The sequence below is a fragment of the Gopherus evgoodei genome, chromosome 4 (genome assembly GCF_007399415.2).
Source record: "Gopherus evgoodei ecotype Sinaloan lineage chromosome 4, rGopEvg1_v1.p, whole genome shotgun sequence".
Classification (NCBI taxonomy): Eukaryota; Metazoa; Chordata; order Testudines; family Testudinidae; genus Gopherus; species Gopherus evgoodei.
Window position 1 is genome coordinate 40,370,290 of NC_044325.1, and position 15,842 is coordinate 40,386,131.

General features: G+C 43.3%; 1 protein-coding gene across 1 annotated transcript in view; it reads right to left on the reverse strand.

Annotated features, from left to right (window-relative positions):
- The window catches only part of TSHR (thyroid stimulating hormone receptor), a 235,771-nt gene that overhangs the window by 78,370 nt on the left and 141,559 nt on the right, over positions 1-15,842 (reverse strand). The window contains exons 4-5 of the mRNA XM_030558987.1: positions 14,865-14,939; positions 3,427-3,501 (exon numbers count right to left, since the gene is read on the reverse strand). Of these exons, the coding sequence (XP_030414847.1) occupies positions 3,427-3,501; positions 14,865-14,939 (150 nt within the window). The remainder of the gene's footprint in view (positions 1-3,426; positions 3,502-14,864; positions 14,940-15,842) is intronic.

The following is a 15,842-nucleotide window of genomic DNA, read 5'->3' on the forward strand; positions in this document are numbered from 1 at the left end:
AGGTAAGTTCCGCCCAGACGGAGTCTGTACCCCTCCCCCCGCAACAGCCCAATCCTCTGCCCCAGCCCTGAGCCCTCTCTCGCACTCAAACTCCCTCCCAGAGCCTGCACCCCACAGCCCCTCCTGCACACCAACCCCCTGTCCCAGCCCAAAGCCCCCTCCCACACTCCAAATCCCTCAGCCCCACCCCCAGCCCAGAACCTGCACCCCTTCCCACACTCCAACTGTCCGGTGAAAGTGAGTGAAGGTGGGAGACAGCAAGCAACAGAGGTTTGTATTCATTCCCCCTCAAAATGCTTTGTTTCAAAGCTTCCCCATGTCTTTAGTTAATGTCACTTGGTGTCGCCAGGTAACATCCTTAATGAGTAGTTAGTATTTATTTTTGATGTTTTTTTTTAACTTCTCCCTCCTATTATTTGCCATTTGTCTTCTGAGAGTGAGAGCTCTGAAGGGCTCACTATGTTTGAAGATCACCGAACCCACTGTAGGCACTACAAAGAATGAAGCAACAAGGCAGCCTTTCATTATCCAAGGAGGCCCTAGGAAAGAATCTTTGAATTACATAAACTGTGTGATCTTTAAACTGCGCACACTCTCCCGATACCCAGCCTATGGAAGGAAAAATATGTCCTACATGTTTTCTTTGCCTGAATTATGTAAACTGCTCCAGATGATAAACTGGAGACAATAAGAAGTCTGCCATTCATTGTGGCTAAGATTTGTTGTTCAAGTTCTCCTATGAAGGAAACAGATCTAGTCTTCAAGGTCTGCCCCAACTTTACAGAAATGCAGTTATTTACTTTAGCACTGATCCCTTTGAGAGAGAAAGTAACTACAAGAAAACACTACTCTGAGCTTAAAGGTGATCTGCAATGGAGACAAAATAGTATTTGTGTCTATTTTTATAGCTTTATGGTATATAAACAAAGGCTGGAAATTCATAGTCCCTGCCTTCCTTTGTCCCCAAGCTTCTGCTCAAGATCAAAGATCTACCCTGCTTCTTTTTTATTTTAATTTTTAATTTTTTTTGAAGACTCTATGGACAAATGGAGAACTCCAGACCTATTTCTGACATAGAAATTACAGCAAATTGGGGCCTAATGATGAACTTGTCAGCTGTAGTTAATGTGCATTATTATATGTAAACATATATATAATTAAAGTAAAAACTGTACATATTTCTGTTGTATCTGTATTATATCTGTAACAGTGGGCTGGAGAGACTAGGGCCAAGTCAACCCTGCTGATTACAGAATGAGTTCTGAGGGGAATCAGGCAATTCTCTATAAAAAATGGAAGGTGGCTGCAATAAAGGGGGATCCCAAGTCATGCTGATGGGCTCTAGCAGGAGAAAAGAAGATGACTCCTGTAGGATCATTACACCAGGGAGTTTGGAGGATAAAGCCCAGTAAACAGGAAGCCCCTAGGGAGTAGGAAACCTGACTGTGTTTGGGACTGGATATCAGAGCCTCAGTGAGGAAGAGCTGGGAGATCAGACAGGGATGGAAGAAGAGACCCGAGAGTGAAAGAAAATGCCAGAGTTAAGTATGGACTTTCTTTGTGTTGTTGGACTTCCATTTTGGACTCTGGGTTCTTGTAAACTGATGCTGGCATTAAACTGGTGCCAGAAGAGGTAGTGTTAACAAAAGAAAACCTCTGTGAGTTCTTAAACAGCCCTGAAGAAAGTAAAAATCAGAGGTGAAGAACTTAGAGAGGTACCCCTGGCCAGCAGGGGGTGCTTAGTAAGCAGTAGTCTTTTTTACAGTATCGCTCTTCTCAATCTTTCCTACAGATTTTGTGGCAACACACTTCCTTTGCTTCACCAGGTTCAGCATTTCCCCCTCTGATAATGGGGGTGCCTGGCATAAGTTAGTCTCACTCTGGATAGTTTTTATTCCTCACTCAAGTTTTATTTTTAAATATTTTACAAGGTGGGCCTCAGGGTAGGCCCAAGAAGTACTCTTCAGCCAAACAAAGAAACAAATTCATAACACAGATTCATAAAACTTCTTGAGAGTGTTGCCTTGTTATGCTGCCTCCACGGTGCCAGTCCTTCCCCAAACAGGCACTTGGCTTGATTGCTTCCCCTATAGGAAGGAGAGCAGCCTTCTACCCAGGAGAAACCTTTTTCCTGCTGCAGCTTTTCTCTTCTCTCTTCCTCCATCTCCCTCACCAGAAGAGGTGTTTTTAAAGGTCACAGGCAGCCCTTAATTGGATTCACACATAGGTGCCGACGCTGTGGGTGCTCCAGCCTTGGAGCACCCACGGGGCAAAAATGGTGGGTGCTGAGCACCCACCAGCAGCCCCCTTATCAGCTATCCCCCATCCCCCAGTGTCTCCCACCCGCCGGCAGGTCCCATGAATCAGCAGTTCCCCTGCTCTCCCCATGCCTTCCACATGCTGCAATCAGCTGTTTCGCGGCATGTAGGAGGCTGGGGAGGGAGGAGCAAGGTTGTGGTGGAAGGGGATGGAACTGGGCAGGAAGAGGCGGGGCGTGAGTGGAGTAGGAGCAGGAAGAGGTGGGACAGGAAGGCATGTAGATGGGGCCTTGGAGAAAGGAGTGGAGTAGGGGCGAGGCCTGGGGAAGAGCCATTGGTCAAACACCCCCCGACACTTTGGAAAGTCCATGCCCATGCACATGTCCTTAGTTGACCTGAGGTAACCCCTTTTCAGCTCATGAGAGGAAAAGGGCCTTTACCATCCTGTCACAATTCCTAGAAAGGACCACTTTAATAATCTACATAACACAGCGCACAAAATTTCACTCAGTAATTCATATCCAATAATTGTGGTGCTACATTTGACTTCATTGATATTACTGAAAGTATAGAACAAGCAGCAAATAAAAGGAATAAAAAGTCCAAACTAAGTTCCCTACCCCTCCTTCGTGACACCTTTAAAACACTTTTGCAAATACCTTCTCCCCTACCCCCGTAGGTTTCTGGATGAGATGTCAAATAGAGATCCTGATTAAGTGTGGGTATCTACCCCTTTCAGCAAGAGCAGTCCAAGTTTATTCTGGTGTAATTACCATAATGAAAAAAGTAAATATGAAAAATGAATACATTTATTGTAATGAATAATGTACCAAAGAATTAGCTATCCAGATTCTAGGATGAGGGCTGGGCTTTTGAGGCTAATGAGATCCAGAGTCTTGGCCTAATTCTAGCCTGACCCAACCTCCTACTTCAGAAATAGAACCAAAAGGACATAAGTCATTCCTGGGACTCCCTGATAAAACAGCTTGCAGCTCTTTTCTTGCTTGCCCAGCTTATAACTGGCCTCAGTTTAAGTTCAATGCTTACATTAAAAGAAAAAGGAATAAATTTTCCATCTAGCTCTGAAGGGAAAAAGAAATTGTTACACTGTAGTAGGACAACATCTACACAGAGAATAATCTCTGAAGATTAAGTGCCCAATACTTACAGGTATTTTAACAGTGGGAGGATTTTAAAGGCATCTGGATCTATGTAATGTAGACTTCTAGCATTGCGAATTTCTCTGTTAAAAAACAGACATAAATTAGCATATTAGCAAAAAAAATTATGTTCATATTTTAAATTTAAAATAAACAAAACAGCATACCACTAAAGTGAACTTTCAGAGAAACATAACTCCTGTGCTCAGCTCTTGCACTGGACTGGATCCCAGTAATACAACAAACTGATATCACTCAATGGAGGTGAGCATGTTTGGTGTGCACTGTTACATTACAGCATCATCATCTGGACAGATTTGGTTTTGGACACTAATAAGCTTAAGTAATGAGGAGAAAGCACAGGGCTTTGGCTTGTTTGTATGCACACACTGATTTTATCAGGAAAAGTCAATAAAGCTATTGAAATGTGTTTAAGGTTGAATGCAAGTAATGTTCAAAATCAAAGGCAGCTTGGGAGGAGGTTTGCGTGTGCTGGAGGGTTGGGTAATGGACTGAAATTTTTAGTTTTGGATATAGAGAAAAAAAGAGAAAACAAAGATTATAAAATAGGATTTCATTTCATGTGGGGCCATTTTAGGGGCCTGTGAGTGTCAAAGTTTATTCTGTTAACACTCCCAATTAGTTTCCACCTTCTCATTTAAATGTAGTAAATATAATAATAAAAAATAATCTACAGAAAACGTAAAATTTGTGAGTTAATAAGTATGCAGGAGGAAGCATCTCCACTGGGGCAGGACTGGAAGTTTGGACACGATCATTCTATTTTTGGTTCTGTCTGTGACATGCTGTGGTATCCTGCAAAGTTACTTAAACCTTCATATTGTAGTTTACTTCCAGTAAACTGCAAATAAATACTACTACAAAAAACAATGTAGCATTTGTTTTCATATTCAAAGCGCTTTACAAAAATTAAGCCTCATAATGTCTCATGCTGTTACTACCTACATCATAATGTAAGAAAGATAGGGTATAAAATACAATTAGTTAAGCAACTGCTTAACTGATTACCTGTTCCACCTTTCTCAGGGCTCTTTTAATTTTGATTGATTAACTAAAGAAAAGGACTTGAGTTGAATTTAGTCTTAGAGTTTTATTAAATATCCTAACAACAGCAACTAAGTGTGTAGGATATTAGACAAAAATAGTATTGGACTATGATTTGGCAAACAGACTAGGAAATTGATTGATATAGCCATTCACTGATATAGATTGTAAGGCCAGAAGGGACCATTGTGATCACCTAATCTAATCTCCTGTATAACAGGCCACAAAACTTCCCCCGAAATATTTCCTAGAGCATATCTTTTAGAAAAACATCCAATCTTGATTTAAAATATGTCAAATTTTCAGAATCAAATCACATAGCTACAACAGAAAATAAAACTTATACCTAATCAGTATCTTGGGAAGATATCTTTGTTTAAAGTTTTGACTAAGAGTCCTCCAGAATAGGGCCTCACTTGTGCTAACTGGTTATTAACACATTAGACGAGAGAGGTGGGGATCCAAAACTAAAGCATAAGACAATTCAGTCACTTACATACCAATTCACCAAGATCGTCTTCTCAATGGATCTATAGTAGCCCACCCTCTTTAACCTAGTTCCCCACAAATTATATTAGATCCAGTATCTAACACTCCTAAAAAACCTCAAAAACAGACTCCAACGAGAAACTGAAGAATTGAAATTAATTTGCAAACTGGACACCATTAAATTAGGCTTGAATAAAGACTGGGAGCGGATGGGTCATTACACAACGTAAAAACTATTTTCTCATGCTAATTTTTTCCCCCACTGTTACTCACACTTTCTTGTCAGCTGTGGGAAATGGGTCATCCTGATTATCACTGCAAAAGTTTTTTTCCTCCTGCTGATAATAGCCCACCTTAATTGATTACTCATGTTATAGTTGGTATGGCAACACCCATTTTTTCATGTTCTCTGTGTATATATATCTTCCTACTGTATTTTCCACTGCATGCATCCAATGAAGTGGGTTTTAGCCCATGAAAGCTTAAGCTCAAATAAATGTATTAGTCTCTAAGGTGCCAAAAGTACTCCTCGTTCTTTTTCCTAAATATCTGACATTTATGACAGACTGTACAGCTGACTGCAGTTCAAGAAGCTTGTACACTTGGTCTGTTTTATGTTTTTATGCACCTAGAACTTGAAGCTAGACACCATGATAGATACATGTACAGTGTTCTAAAATTTTAGTTAACTGTAACTTGTTCAGTTTTAAAGCTCTTTTACAACAACCATGATTGTAATCTGTTACAAAACAAGGACACACACTTACTCTGTGACAATCTTTAAAGCACATACACAAGATGTACATTTCCTTACTAATTAAGAACCTAGTTTCAGGAAATGGTCAATTGATTGATTTGGGTAATCACAGGAGAGAAACTCTGTGTTATTTATCACTAGATCTGAGGGCCTGAGTCATTTTTGTCCCACCCTGACCAAGGGCTCGGGCTTATTACTGCTGTTGTACTGATATTGCTCAGTCCCTGCCCGAGGGCCTGGGCGCCTGACTCATTGTTGCCCCGCCCTGACCTAGGGCCCCAGCATAACTGTACTTATTTCTGCCTCCACAAAAGGGCCCCCAGGGGAGACTCCCGCCGCCAAACTAATTCCCCAATACATCAACAGTGTGTAGTGAGGCAATGTGGTTCCCCGCCACCCTGGAGAGACACAAGCCCCGGCTAACCTCTCTACAGGTACCCATTACAGTAGCATGAACTCCCTCTGCTGCCATTGCTGGTGGTGCTGCTATAAAGGGCGCAGCCGACCTCCAGGGTATGTTCATATTGCAATTAAAAACCCACAACTGACCCATGCCAGCTGACTTGGATTCAGGCTGAAGGACTATTTAACTCTGATTTAGATGTTTGGGCTCAGGCTGCAGCCCAAGCTTTGGAACCCCACAGGGCCTACACCTTTCCAGGCTCTAAAAGAATCTGATTGTCATATCACTAAAAAAAACATATCCACAAAAGGGGGGAAAGCTCATATTGCTACCAGGTGAACCTTGATGAGGAAACTGCTAAGTCTTGTCTCAGGTGCAGCAGATAGTCTAGTATATACTGGATGGACGAGTGCATTGCCAAGACTCCAATCTGACAAACCCAGACATAGAACTGCTTCTGTTTTGACAGGTAGGCAGCCCTCGTGAAGAGCTTTCTGCTTCTTAGTAAGATCTGGTGAACTTACTCTGAGCAAGCTTGCTCTCTGAGATTTAGCCTTTGAGCTTCTAGACTATTAGATGAAGGAACTGCACGTTTGGGTGGAGCAGATGACGTAGTTTGGGGATATCAAATTCAGGTGTAATGGGAATGAGACTGGAGTAGCTAATGAGAGATCCAGTAGAGTGGAGAACCAATGTTGGCGGGGAAATGCTGGGGCTATTAATATAGCCCAGGTGTGATCCAGTATGATCTTTAGTAACATTCTGTGAAAAAGTGGGATTGGGGGAAAAAGCAAAGTAAAACTTTGCTGTCCAGGGTAGCAGGAAGGCATCTGTGATGTAGCCTGGACTGTGGTATTCCAGGGAGCAGGACTGGTGACATTTTCTGCTGGACTTGTTTGCAAATAGGTCTATTTGTGGAATCCCCCACTGCTGGAAAATGCATTTGGCAACTCATTGAAATTAGAACCCATGAAGGTAACATGAGCACAGTGTCCAGATGATGCTGGCTTGGTGCGTACACTGAGGCCAGCTATGTCAGGAGGGGCCTGAGATGCAGCCTCATGTTCTGTACTACATATGTGCACACGGTCATGTGGCCCAGGAGCTTCAGGCTGTTGTGATTGCATGAATCTTGAAGTCTGTCATGAGAGATTGAACAGACCAGAATGTTGATTCTGAAAGGAATGCTCTGGCCTGGACAGTCCAACACAGCCTTATAAACTCTATCCTCTGTACATGACAAATGGTAGACTTGTCTGTATTGAACAGTAGGCCTAGAGCTTTGAAAGTTGACTGAATGAACTGAACATTGGATATAACCTGAGCTTTAGACCAGCCCTTGACTAACCATCCAGGTAAGGGTAGACCTGCATTCCTAGTCTCTTCAGGAATGCTGGCATCAGGGCCATACCTTTTTGTGAACACCCCATGAACTGCAGACAGGCCAAACAGAAGCACTGTGAACTGGTACTTCACTATGAACCTGATACACATTCTGTGACCTTGGTATATCAACATATGAAAGCAGGAGGCTCTTAAATCCAGGGCAACATGAGAAGTCTCCAGGATCCAGTGAGGGAATAATGGATGCCAGGGTGACTATGCAAAAATTTATCTTTTTGAGATAGTTGTTGAGCTGATATAGGTCTAAAATAGCTCTGAGGAAATAATGGGAATAGAAGCACTTCCCTCAGATTCTGTGGAACCTCCTCTATGGCTTCCACATGAAGGAGAGATTGAACCTCTTGGACCAGAAGCTCTTCATCAGAGAAGTCCTTGAGGAGGGACAGGGAGAAAGGGGAGAAATAAACTGGAAGATGTAAACAAAAAAGCAAATATTGTACTGTGCCTGTATTGCATCTTAAAGATAGGCACATCTGGATTGCTTGTCCCAACTCCTGCACCCCCACATGCGGGGCAGCCACTTACAGCAAGATGCTGGGGCTGCTAGCTCAAGACAGCTGGAGCCAGCAGAGCAGGAGCAGTGCTGGGGTCTGCACTGCTTTCACCCCTTCCCTCCTCCCCGTCTTTTACCCCCTATCTCTGGCTGGGAAGGGGATGCACTGTTTTTTACCACCACCTTACGGACAACCTCCATTCCCATGATGTCCATAACTCTGAGGTTCTACTGTAGTTTAAAGAGTATAGAGATCATGTACATAAAAACTGGACAGTCTTCTATGAAATGGCTCCTTTTCAAAATGTTACAGTAACTTCAACAACTTTTAAATATACTATGCTAAACACCATCCAATGTTATTTTAGCACTAATACTTAAAGAACATTATATAAAGGCAGAACATAAAATAAATGCATAGCACAAAGGACGCACTTATACCTTGACTAATCTTGCACTTTGGAGAGTAATTAAACAAAAAACAACAGCTGTAACTAGCATTAACAAATCTGAGGACTTCTGGAGGGAATTCAGGAAAACAATCACGTTTATAAACAGCCTTCCATTAGATCACATGAAGGTGCCTAATTCTCCAGTTGTCTTGCATGTTAGTACTTTCCAAAATTCTGTGATTAAATTATATTTGTATTCCTTAGCTCTTAACTGTCTAAAAACACTATGCTAAGTACACTCTTCAGCACCAGAAAGCCCTTTTTAGTGACATTAACAGAAAGATGTCCTTCCATTTTACAAATGGGAAACTGAGGCATGGTATACTTGACTTTCCCAAGGCTACATGATTAATTGTTGCCACAGGTGACTCTGGTACTCATGGTTCCTAGTCTTGTTCTCTGACCATGCTTTTCTCCCTGCAGTAGATGCAGCTGACACCTTAACCCAGACTAAAAACTTAGAACATTCATTGTTAAACAAATATTGTGTATGTGATCTACATTCTATGGGAGAGCTATTTACATTCAAGGGCTTATATTGAGGAGAGTTAAATTATCTTTGTGTCAGAAATCAAAATTCAAAAAGGAATCTTCTTCCCATTTGCTACTTCATAGAAGCCAATAAAGAACAGTCACGCCCAGGAATGGCAGTGACTTGACAGCAGCAGTAATGAAAACGGTCAATTTCTCCTTCAAGCTTCCTCTCAGCTACACTCACCTCAGGGAAACAATGGAAATCCCACTGAGTCATGTAAAATGGGACTAGACAAAGCACTGGAAAATTATACACTATATGGAAAAGTCTTGCCATGGCCAAGGAGATGAAGGTGGGCAAGATGGTGCAACAAGATCTTATCTGCTAACGACAATTCAATCAAGTGGATAACTTCTATCTGTAGTGACTGGTGCTGACAGCTCTATTCACAGCTTAGAAAATATTCTGCCTGTAAACGTTATTAAAGTGCATTAGTATTAAGAAAAAACTAACAACTACGGAATGGGAATGTGGAAGATAGAAAAACAAAGGCCTTGAGATGCTATCTGCAGGGGGATGAATTTTATATTAACTGAAGATAGCAAAACCTTTTAAGGAAGCTGTACCACTATTTTGGCAGAGTGACTCAGGGGATACTGCACTAAACTGGAGACCTGAATTCTATTCTCAGCTCTGCCACTGGCTTGTGGGTGACCTTGATGTCACATCCCTGCCCCATGCCTCAGTCTGCCCATCTGTAAAATGGGTACTGCTGGTGGCAAAACAAGAATTTTGTTTTTGAAAGAAACTGAGGTTTGAAATTTGTTTTTGTTCTGCATCTGAACAAAAATGAGACCTTTTAAAGATTTTCATTTAAAAAAATGAGATACCCACCACAGAACAGCTAATAGCCCAGTGGTTAGGGCACTCACCTGGTTAACTGCAGAGACCTAAACCTAAGCCACCCACATCACACCCAAGTGCCCTAACCTCCAGGCTATAGTGCCAAGCCCTCACACAATCTCTCCTGCTTGAGGATGTTGCATTTTGTGTAAATAATTAAATATTCATTGGATCAGACAGAGAGAGAGAGACTCCATAGCCAGGTGTTTAATGAATTCGCCCGGGATGTGGGAGACCAAGCTTCAAGTCCCAACTCTGCCTGATTCAGAGCAGATATTCAAATCTGCGTCTCCCACATTTTAGATTAGTTCACTAACCACAGGGCTATTGTCTATTCTGGAGCAAGTCTCACTCTGTCATTTTGACAAGAAATTTCATCCTGGACCTGGGAAATCTTCCTCTCAAAACCAATATGTTTCTGCAAAAATTTTCAGCTTTGACATATATGCATTTTTCAACAAAAAGCACCATTAGCTGAAAAATACTCAACTAGCTCTGAAAAAGTGGATAATGATACTAACTGCTTTTGTAAAGTGCTTTGAGATCTAGGGGTGAAAAGCGCTATAAGAGCTTGGAGCATGAACTTTCGTGGGTGAATACCCACTTCGTTGGTATGCATGCATCCGACAAAGTGGGTATTCACCCACGAAAGCTCATGCTCCAATATGTTTGTTAGTCTCCAAGGTGCCCCAGAACTCTTTGCTGCTTTTACAGATGCAGACTAACACGGCTATCCCTCTGATATAAGAGCTTATAATTAACAGTTACTCATGCTTGCAACGATAACACAGGATCTTACCTAACTTGTGAAAGAAAAATAAGAAATGTGTGACCGTGGTGCTGTAGCGGCTACACTGAGAATACTTATTCAGGGCAAACTGCAAATAGGACAAATGATACCCAAAAACGTATGCTTTATTCAATAATTAGGTTTCACTAAGGCCTGGTCTACACTACGACCTTAGGTCGAATTTAGCAGCGTTACCTCTATTTAAGCCTGGACCCGGCTCTTTAAATTGATTCCTTTACTCCACATCTGACGAGGAGTAGCGCTGAAATCGGCCTTGCCAGGTTGAATTTGGGATAGTGTGGATGCAATTTGATGGTATTGGCCATCAGGAGCTATCCCAGAGTGCTCCATTGTGACAGCTCTGGACAGTGCTCTCAACTCAGATGCACTGGCCAGGTAGACAAGAAAAGGCCCGTGAACTTTTGAATTTCATTTCCTGTTTGGCCATCGTGGTGAGCTGATCAGCACAGGTGACCATGCAGAGCTCATGCAGAGCTCATCAGCATGATATGCACATTGCCGGGGCACACTGCCCGGCTCGTACTTTGTGAGAAGTCTATGTCCATGTCTATGTCCTCATTACTTGTCACCATGCTGCCATTGCCGCCTCGCCTGGTTTTGCTACTGCAGCTTCTGGTTCTGTGCTGAAAAAAGGCGTGAAACAATTGTCTGCCGCTGCTCTGATGAAGGGAGGGGCGACTGATGACATAGCTTACAGGGAATTAAAATCAACAAAAGGGATGGCTTTGCCTCATTATTGCACAAGGGGAGTAACCCTCTCTTCTTCTTTGAGCGCTGTTCCTGTGGGTGGTCCAGGTTAGATGAATGTAGAGTGCGGGCTGAGGAACGTACTGGCCGCCGCTTCCAGCAGATGAATGTAGAGCAGTGTCCCCAATTCCACTTGGTCTATTTCTCTGCCTACTACACTCGTATGGTCTGGAATGAGGAAGATTATACTATGTGTCCCTGGCATGGTGGTAAGGTTGGTAGCACTTTCTCTTAGTGTGTGGTGTTTAGATGTTCAGTCTGCAAAGAGATGCCTGAGAGCCCTTCATGTAATGGAGAACCTTATCGTTTTTTGATTAAAACAATTTATCTTTGTCAAAGGGAAGGTCTTCCACCTTCATTTGCAGCTCTTTCAGAATACTGGCCAACAGGAGCAAGGATGCTCTGCACATCACGATAGTCCTAGCTGTGGTGTGAGCTGCTGTATCGGCCACGTCCAGGGAAGCCTGTATAGTAATCCTGGCAACTAGTTGCCCTTCAGTGAGCACAGTCTTAAATTGTGCTCTCATCTTCAGGAAGGTCAGACATAAACTCAAAGTGCTTCCTGTAATTGTCCGGTTGGTATTCTAAAAGACCTGCAAATTGAAGTGGAAGATCTTTTTTTGACAAAGATAAATTGGTTCGTTGCCTTGATCACTAGTGAGTTTGGTTTTGGATGGGAGAAAAGAAAGTCCATTCCCTTGGCTGGCATATATTATTTTCTGTCAGCCCATTTGCATGTTGGAGGGATGATGGCTGGCATCTGCCACTCTGTTTCCGCAGGTTCAAGGATTGCATCATTTATGGGCAGAGCAATTTTGGAGGATGAGGAAGATTGCAAAATTTGTAGCAACTTGGGTTGATTTTCCTGGACCTCCTCTAGGTGAATGTCCTGGCTAAATGCTACATGTTTAAAAAGCTCCTGAAATTGTTTGAAGTCATTGGATATCAGGATTGGAATGGACCTCAGGAGATTATCTAGTCCAACCCCCTGCTCAAAGTAGGATCAATCCCCAGACAGATTTTTTCCCCAGACCCTAAATGGCCCCCCTCAAGGATTGAACTCACAACCCTGGGTTTAGCAGGCCGATGTTTAAACCACTGAACTATCCCTCCCCTCCACATCTGCTGGCGGAGGTGAAGGTGGCATGATGGCCTCATTGGGGGAAAAAGAGTTGTGTGTTGGCCACACATCCTCAGGATTTATTTCTTCTTCTAGATCCTCCATCATCTCCTCTGGGACTACTGATGTTGTAGCCACTGCAGATAAAGGGTGACACCGAAGTTCACCTCTGGTTGGTGATGAGGTTCATGCATTTGTATGCTGCCCACGGTCTCACGTGGCCACTGCATGGGGAATGCCATGTGGGGACACACCCATGGTTATCCATACCACAGGTAAGGTGGTTGTGCATGTTGGCCTTTGGGTCTCAGTGTACCCCAGCAAGTCTGTGTTGAGTCATGTGGGAGCACTGTGGAAAGAAGACTCCTTCCTCCTGGTCCTCATTATCACTGTTGCTGGACATCGACAGTACTGTGGGAAACGTATGCTGTGTAAGACGCTCCTTGCAGGTGATCCGTTGGTGCCGAGAAGTGATTGGGGCACCGATACAACAGTAATATATTTCTGATGGAGCAATTGTTTCAGTGCTGGTGGATAGGGTGCTGATGGTTTAGTTGTGGCAGAAAGGTGCACAGCCATCTTGTGACTGGATTTTGTCAGGGCCAGTGGGCCCATCGTGGTGCTGTCAGTCGGTGCCAGTCGAGGGGTTGGTGCTGAGCAAGGCAGCATCACTAAAGTCATGGTTGGCACCAGAGGTGGCTGCATGGTTGGTGCCATATCCATTGCAGTTGCCAGCATGGTTGGCACCCATGGAGGAGACATGGCTTTGTCTATGTCTCGACTCCTTGCCCTTCGCTTTGGATTCATTGGCATGGCTGGTGCTGGGTATCGGGGGAGTTATATGTACTGGCTCTCAAGGTTGTCTGCACCAATGATAACAACCTCACAGGGGACTGTTTCTTTATGTGGATCCCACTGAGAGGTCGATGCTTGCTTCCTCGTTTTGTAAGAGAGCATAAGAACATAAGAACGGCTGTATCGGGTCAGACCAAAGGTCCATCTAGCCCAGTATCCTGTCTACTGACAGTGGCCAATGCCAGGTGCCCCAGAGGGAGTGGATCTAACAGGCAATGATCAAGTGATCTCTCTCCTGCCATCCATCTCCATCCTCTGACAAACAGAGGCTAGAGACACCATTCCTTACCCACCCTGGCTAATAGCCATTAATGGACTTAACCACCATGAATTTATCCAGAGAATGGAAACGTGCTTTTGGTTGGTTCAGACTGGATCGGTGAGCACTTAAAGGAAGGCTTCTGCTGGTTCTTTTCTGACCCTGGTTGGAATGATTTCTCCATGAGGATCATTTTGAGGCGGAGATCTCAGTCACGCCGGACTCTCGCTTTCAAGATGTTACAACGAATGCAGTTCTGTTGTATGGGTGTTTCTCTCGGGCATCTCATGCAGAGTGAGTGCCCCTGGGACCACAGCATCACTTCTCAGTAGGAGCTGCATCTCTTAAAGCCAGAGGAGTCTGGCATGTCCAAGGGAGCGGGGAAGCAGAGAAAACTTTTGTGGGTGGTGTTCCAAAAGGAGCAGGAAACTGGAGAAAGAAAAACTAATATTTTTTTTAATAACTAATCCTAACTAATAGCCACAACAAACCTATCTAACAACTAAATTTCTATTTTTTTCTATCTACAGGGGAAGAAGCTATCGCACTGCCCTGAGCTCCATCTTCAGCCGAAGATGGTGAAGAAGGAACCAAGAGGGTTGGGCCATGTGTGCGCTAAACAAGACTCTGATGGTGCTGCGAGACAGCTAATGTACACATGTGGCCTGACCAAGCACTGCTACCGAAAATCTCCAATCACTGGCATTGGGACACACCCACATCTGAAGTGGAGCACCCACAGGGACAGCACTCAAAGAAGAAGCAGGAAACACCACACAGTGAGCTTTGTTTACAAAAAGACAAGTACAGGTCACAGAAAAGAAAAATAAAGTGAAGCAATGCAAACAACAAGCAAACAAAAATGAGGAATAAAAATATATAGCTCCATGCAACGGATGTGGGAAAGGAGTACAGCAGGAAAATGCTGTGAGGCACAGAGAAGATCATAGAATCATAGAATATTAGGGTTGGAAGGGACCTCAGGAGGTCATCTAGTCCAAACCCCTTGCTCAAAGCAGGATCAATCCCCTGACAGATTTTTGCCCCAGATCCCAAGATGAGGGTAGAGAATGGAGGAGGAAGAAACAGAGAGAGAAGTGGTAGTTGAACATTTAGCATCATATATGAGAGAATTAGAAAGTAAACATATTGAAAGAGTCTGTTATTCCACACATTTCTCAAGGAAGTAAACTTATTTTACCACTGTACTTACATATGAGTGACTTTACTTAAATTGTAGAAGGAATGGGCCTCCAGCCTTTGTAACGTAGCATCTATGGAGATATAGCTAAACATCAGGAACACAGAAAAAGAAACATGTCACACAGAAAGACAGGTTGTAAGTAATGACCAATGCTCATCATGCTTGTTTTATTGTTCCTTCCCATTCTCTTCAGCCCTCAGTTTGTTTTGCCTTAAGGGAATGTCGTACATGTTTGTACAATGCCAAGCACAAGTGCCTGATTCTGATTAGACCCCAAATACACACAATGTACAGTTAAATCAGAAAGACATGAAGAAAACATCAGAGGCCTGGTCCACACTACGCAGTTAAATCGATTTAACGCTGTACCCATCCACACTACCATGCACTTTAAATCAATTTAAAGGGCTCTTTAAATCGATTTCTGTACTCCTAGAAAATGAGAGGAGTAATGGTAAAATTGATATTAACATATCAATTTAGGGTTAGTGTGGCTGCAAATCGAAGTTATTGGCCTCTGGGCGGTATCCCACAGGGCACTACTGGCCGCTGTGGACAGGTAACTGAACTCTAATGCACTGGCCAGATATACAGGAAAAGCCCAGCGAACTTTTGAATTGCATTTCCTGTTTGGCCAGTGTGGAGCTCTCATCAGCACAGGTAACAATGCAGTCTCCTGAGAATAGAAAAAGAGCACCAGCATGGACTGCACGAGAGGTACTGGATCTTATTGCTATATGGGGAGAGGATTCAGTGCTATCAGAACTGCGTTCTAAAAGATGAAATGAAAAAACTTTTGAAAAAATTTCCAATACCATGAGGGAGAGAGGCCACACCAGGGACTCAGTGCAGTGCAGAGTGAAAGTGAAGGAGCTCAGACAAGCGTACCAGAAAACCAAAGCAGCAAACGGGAGATCCGGATCAGGGCCAAAAACATGCCGCTTCTACGCTGAGCTGCATACAATTTTAGGGGGCTGTGCCACCACT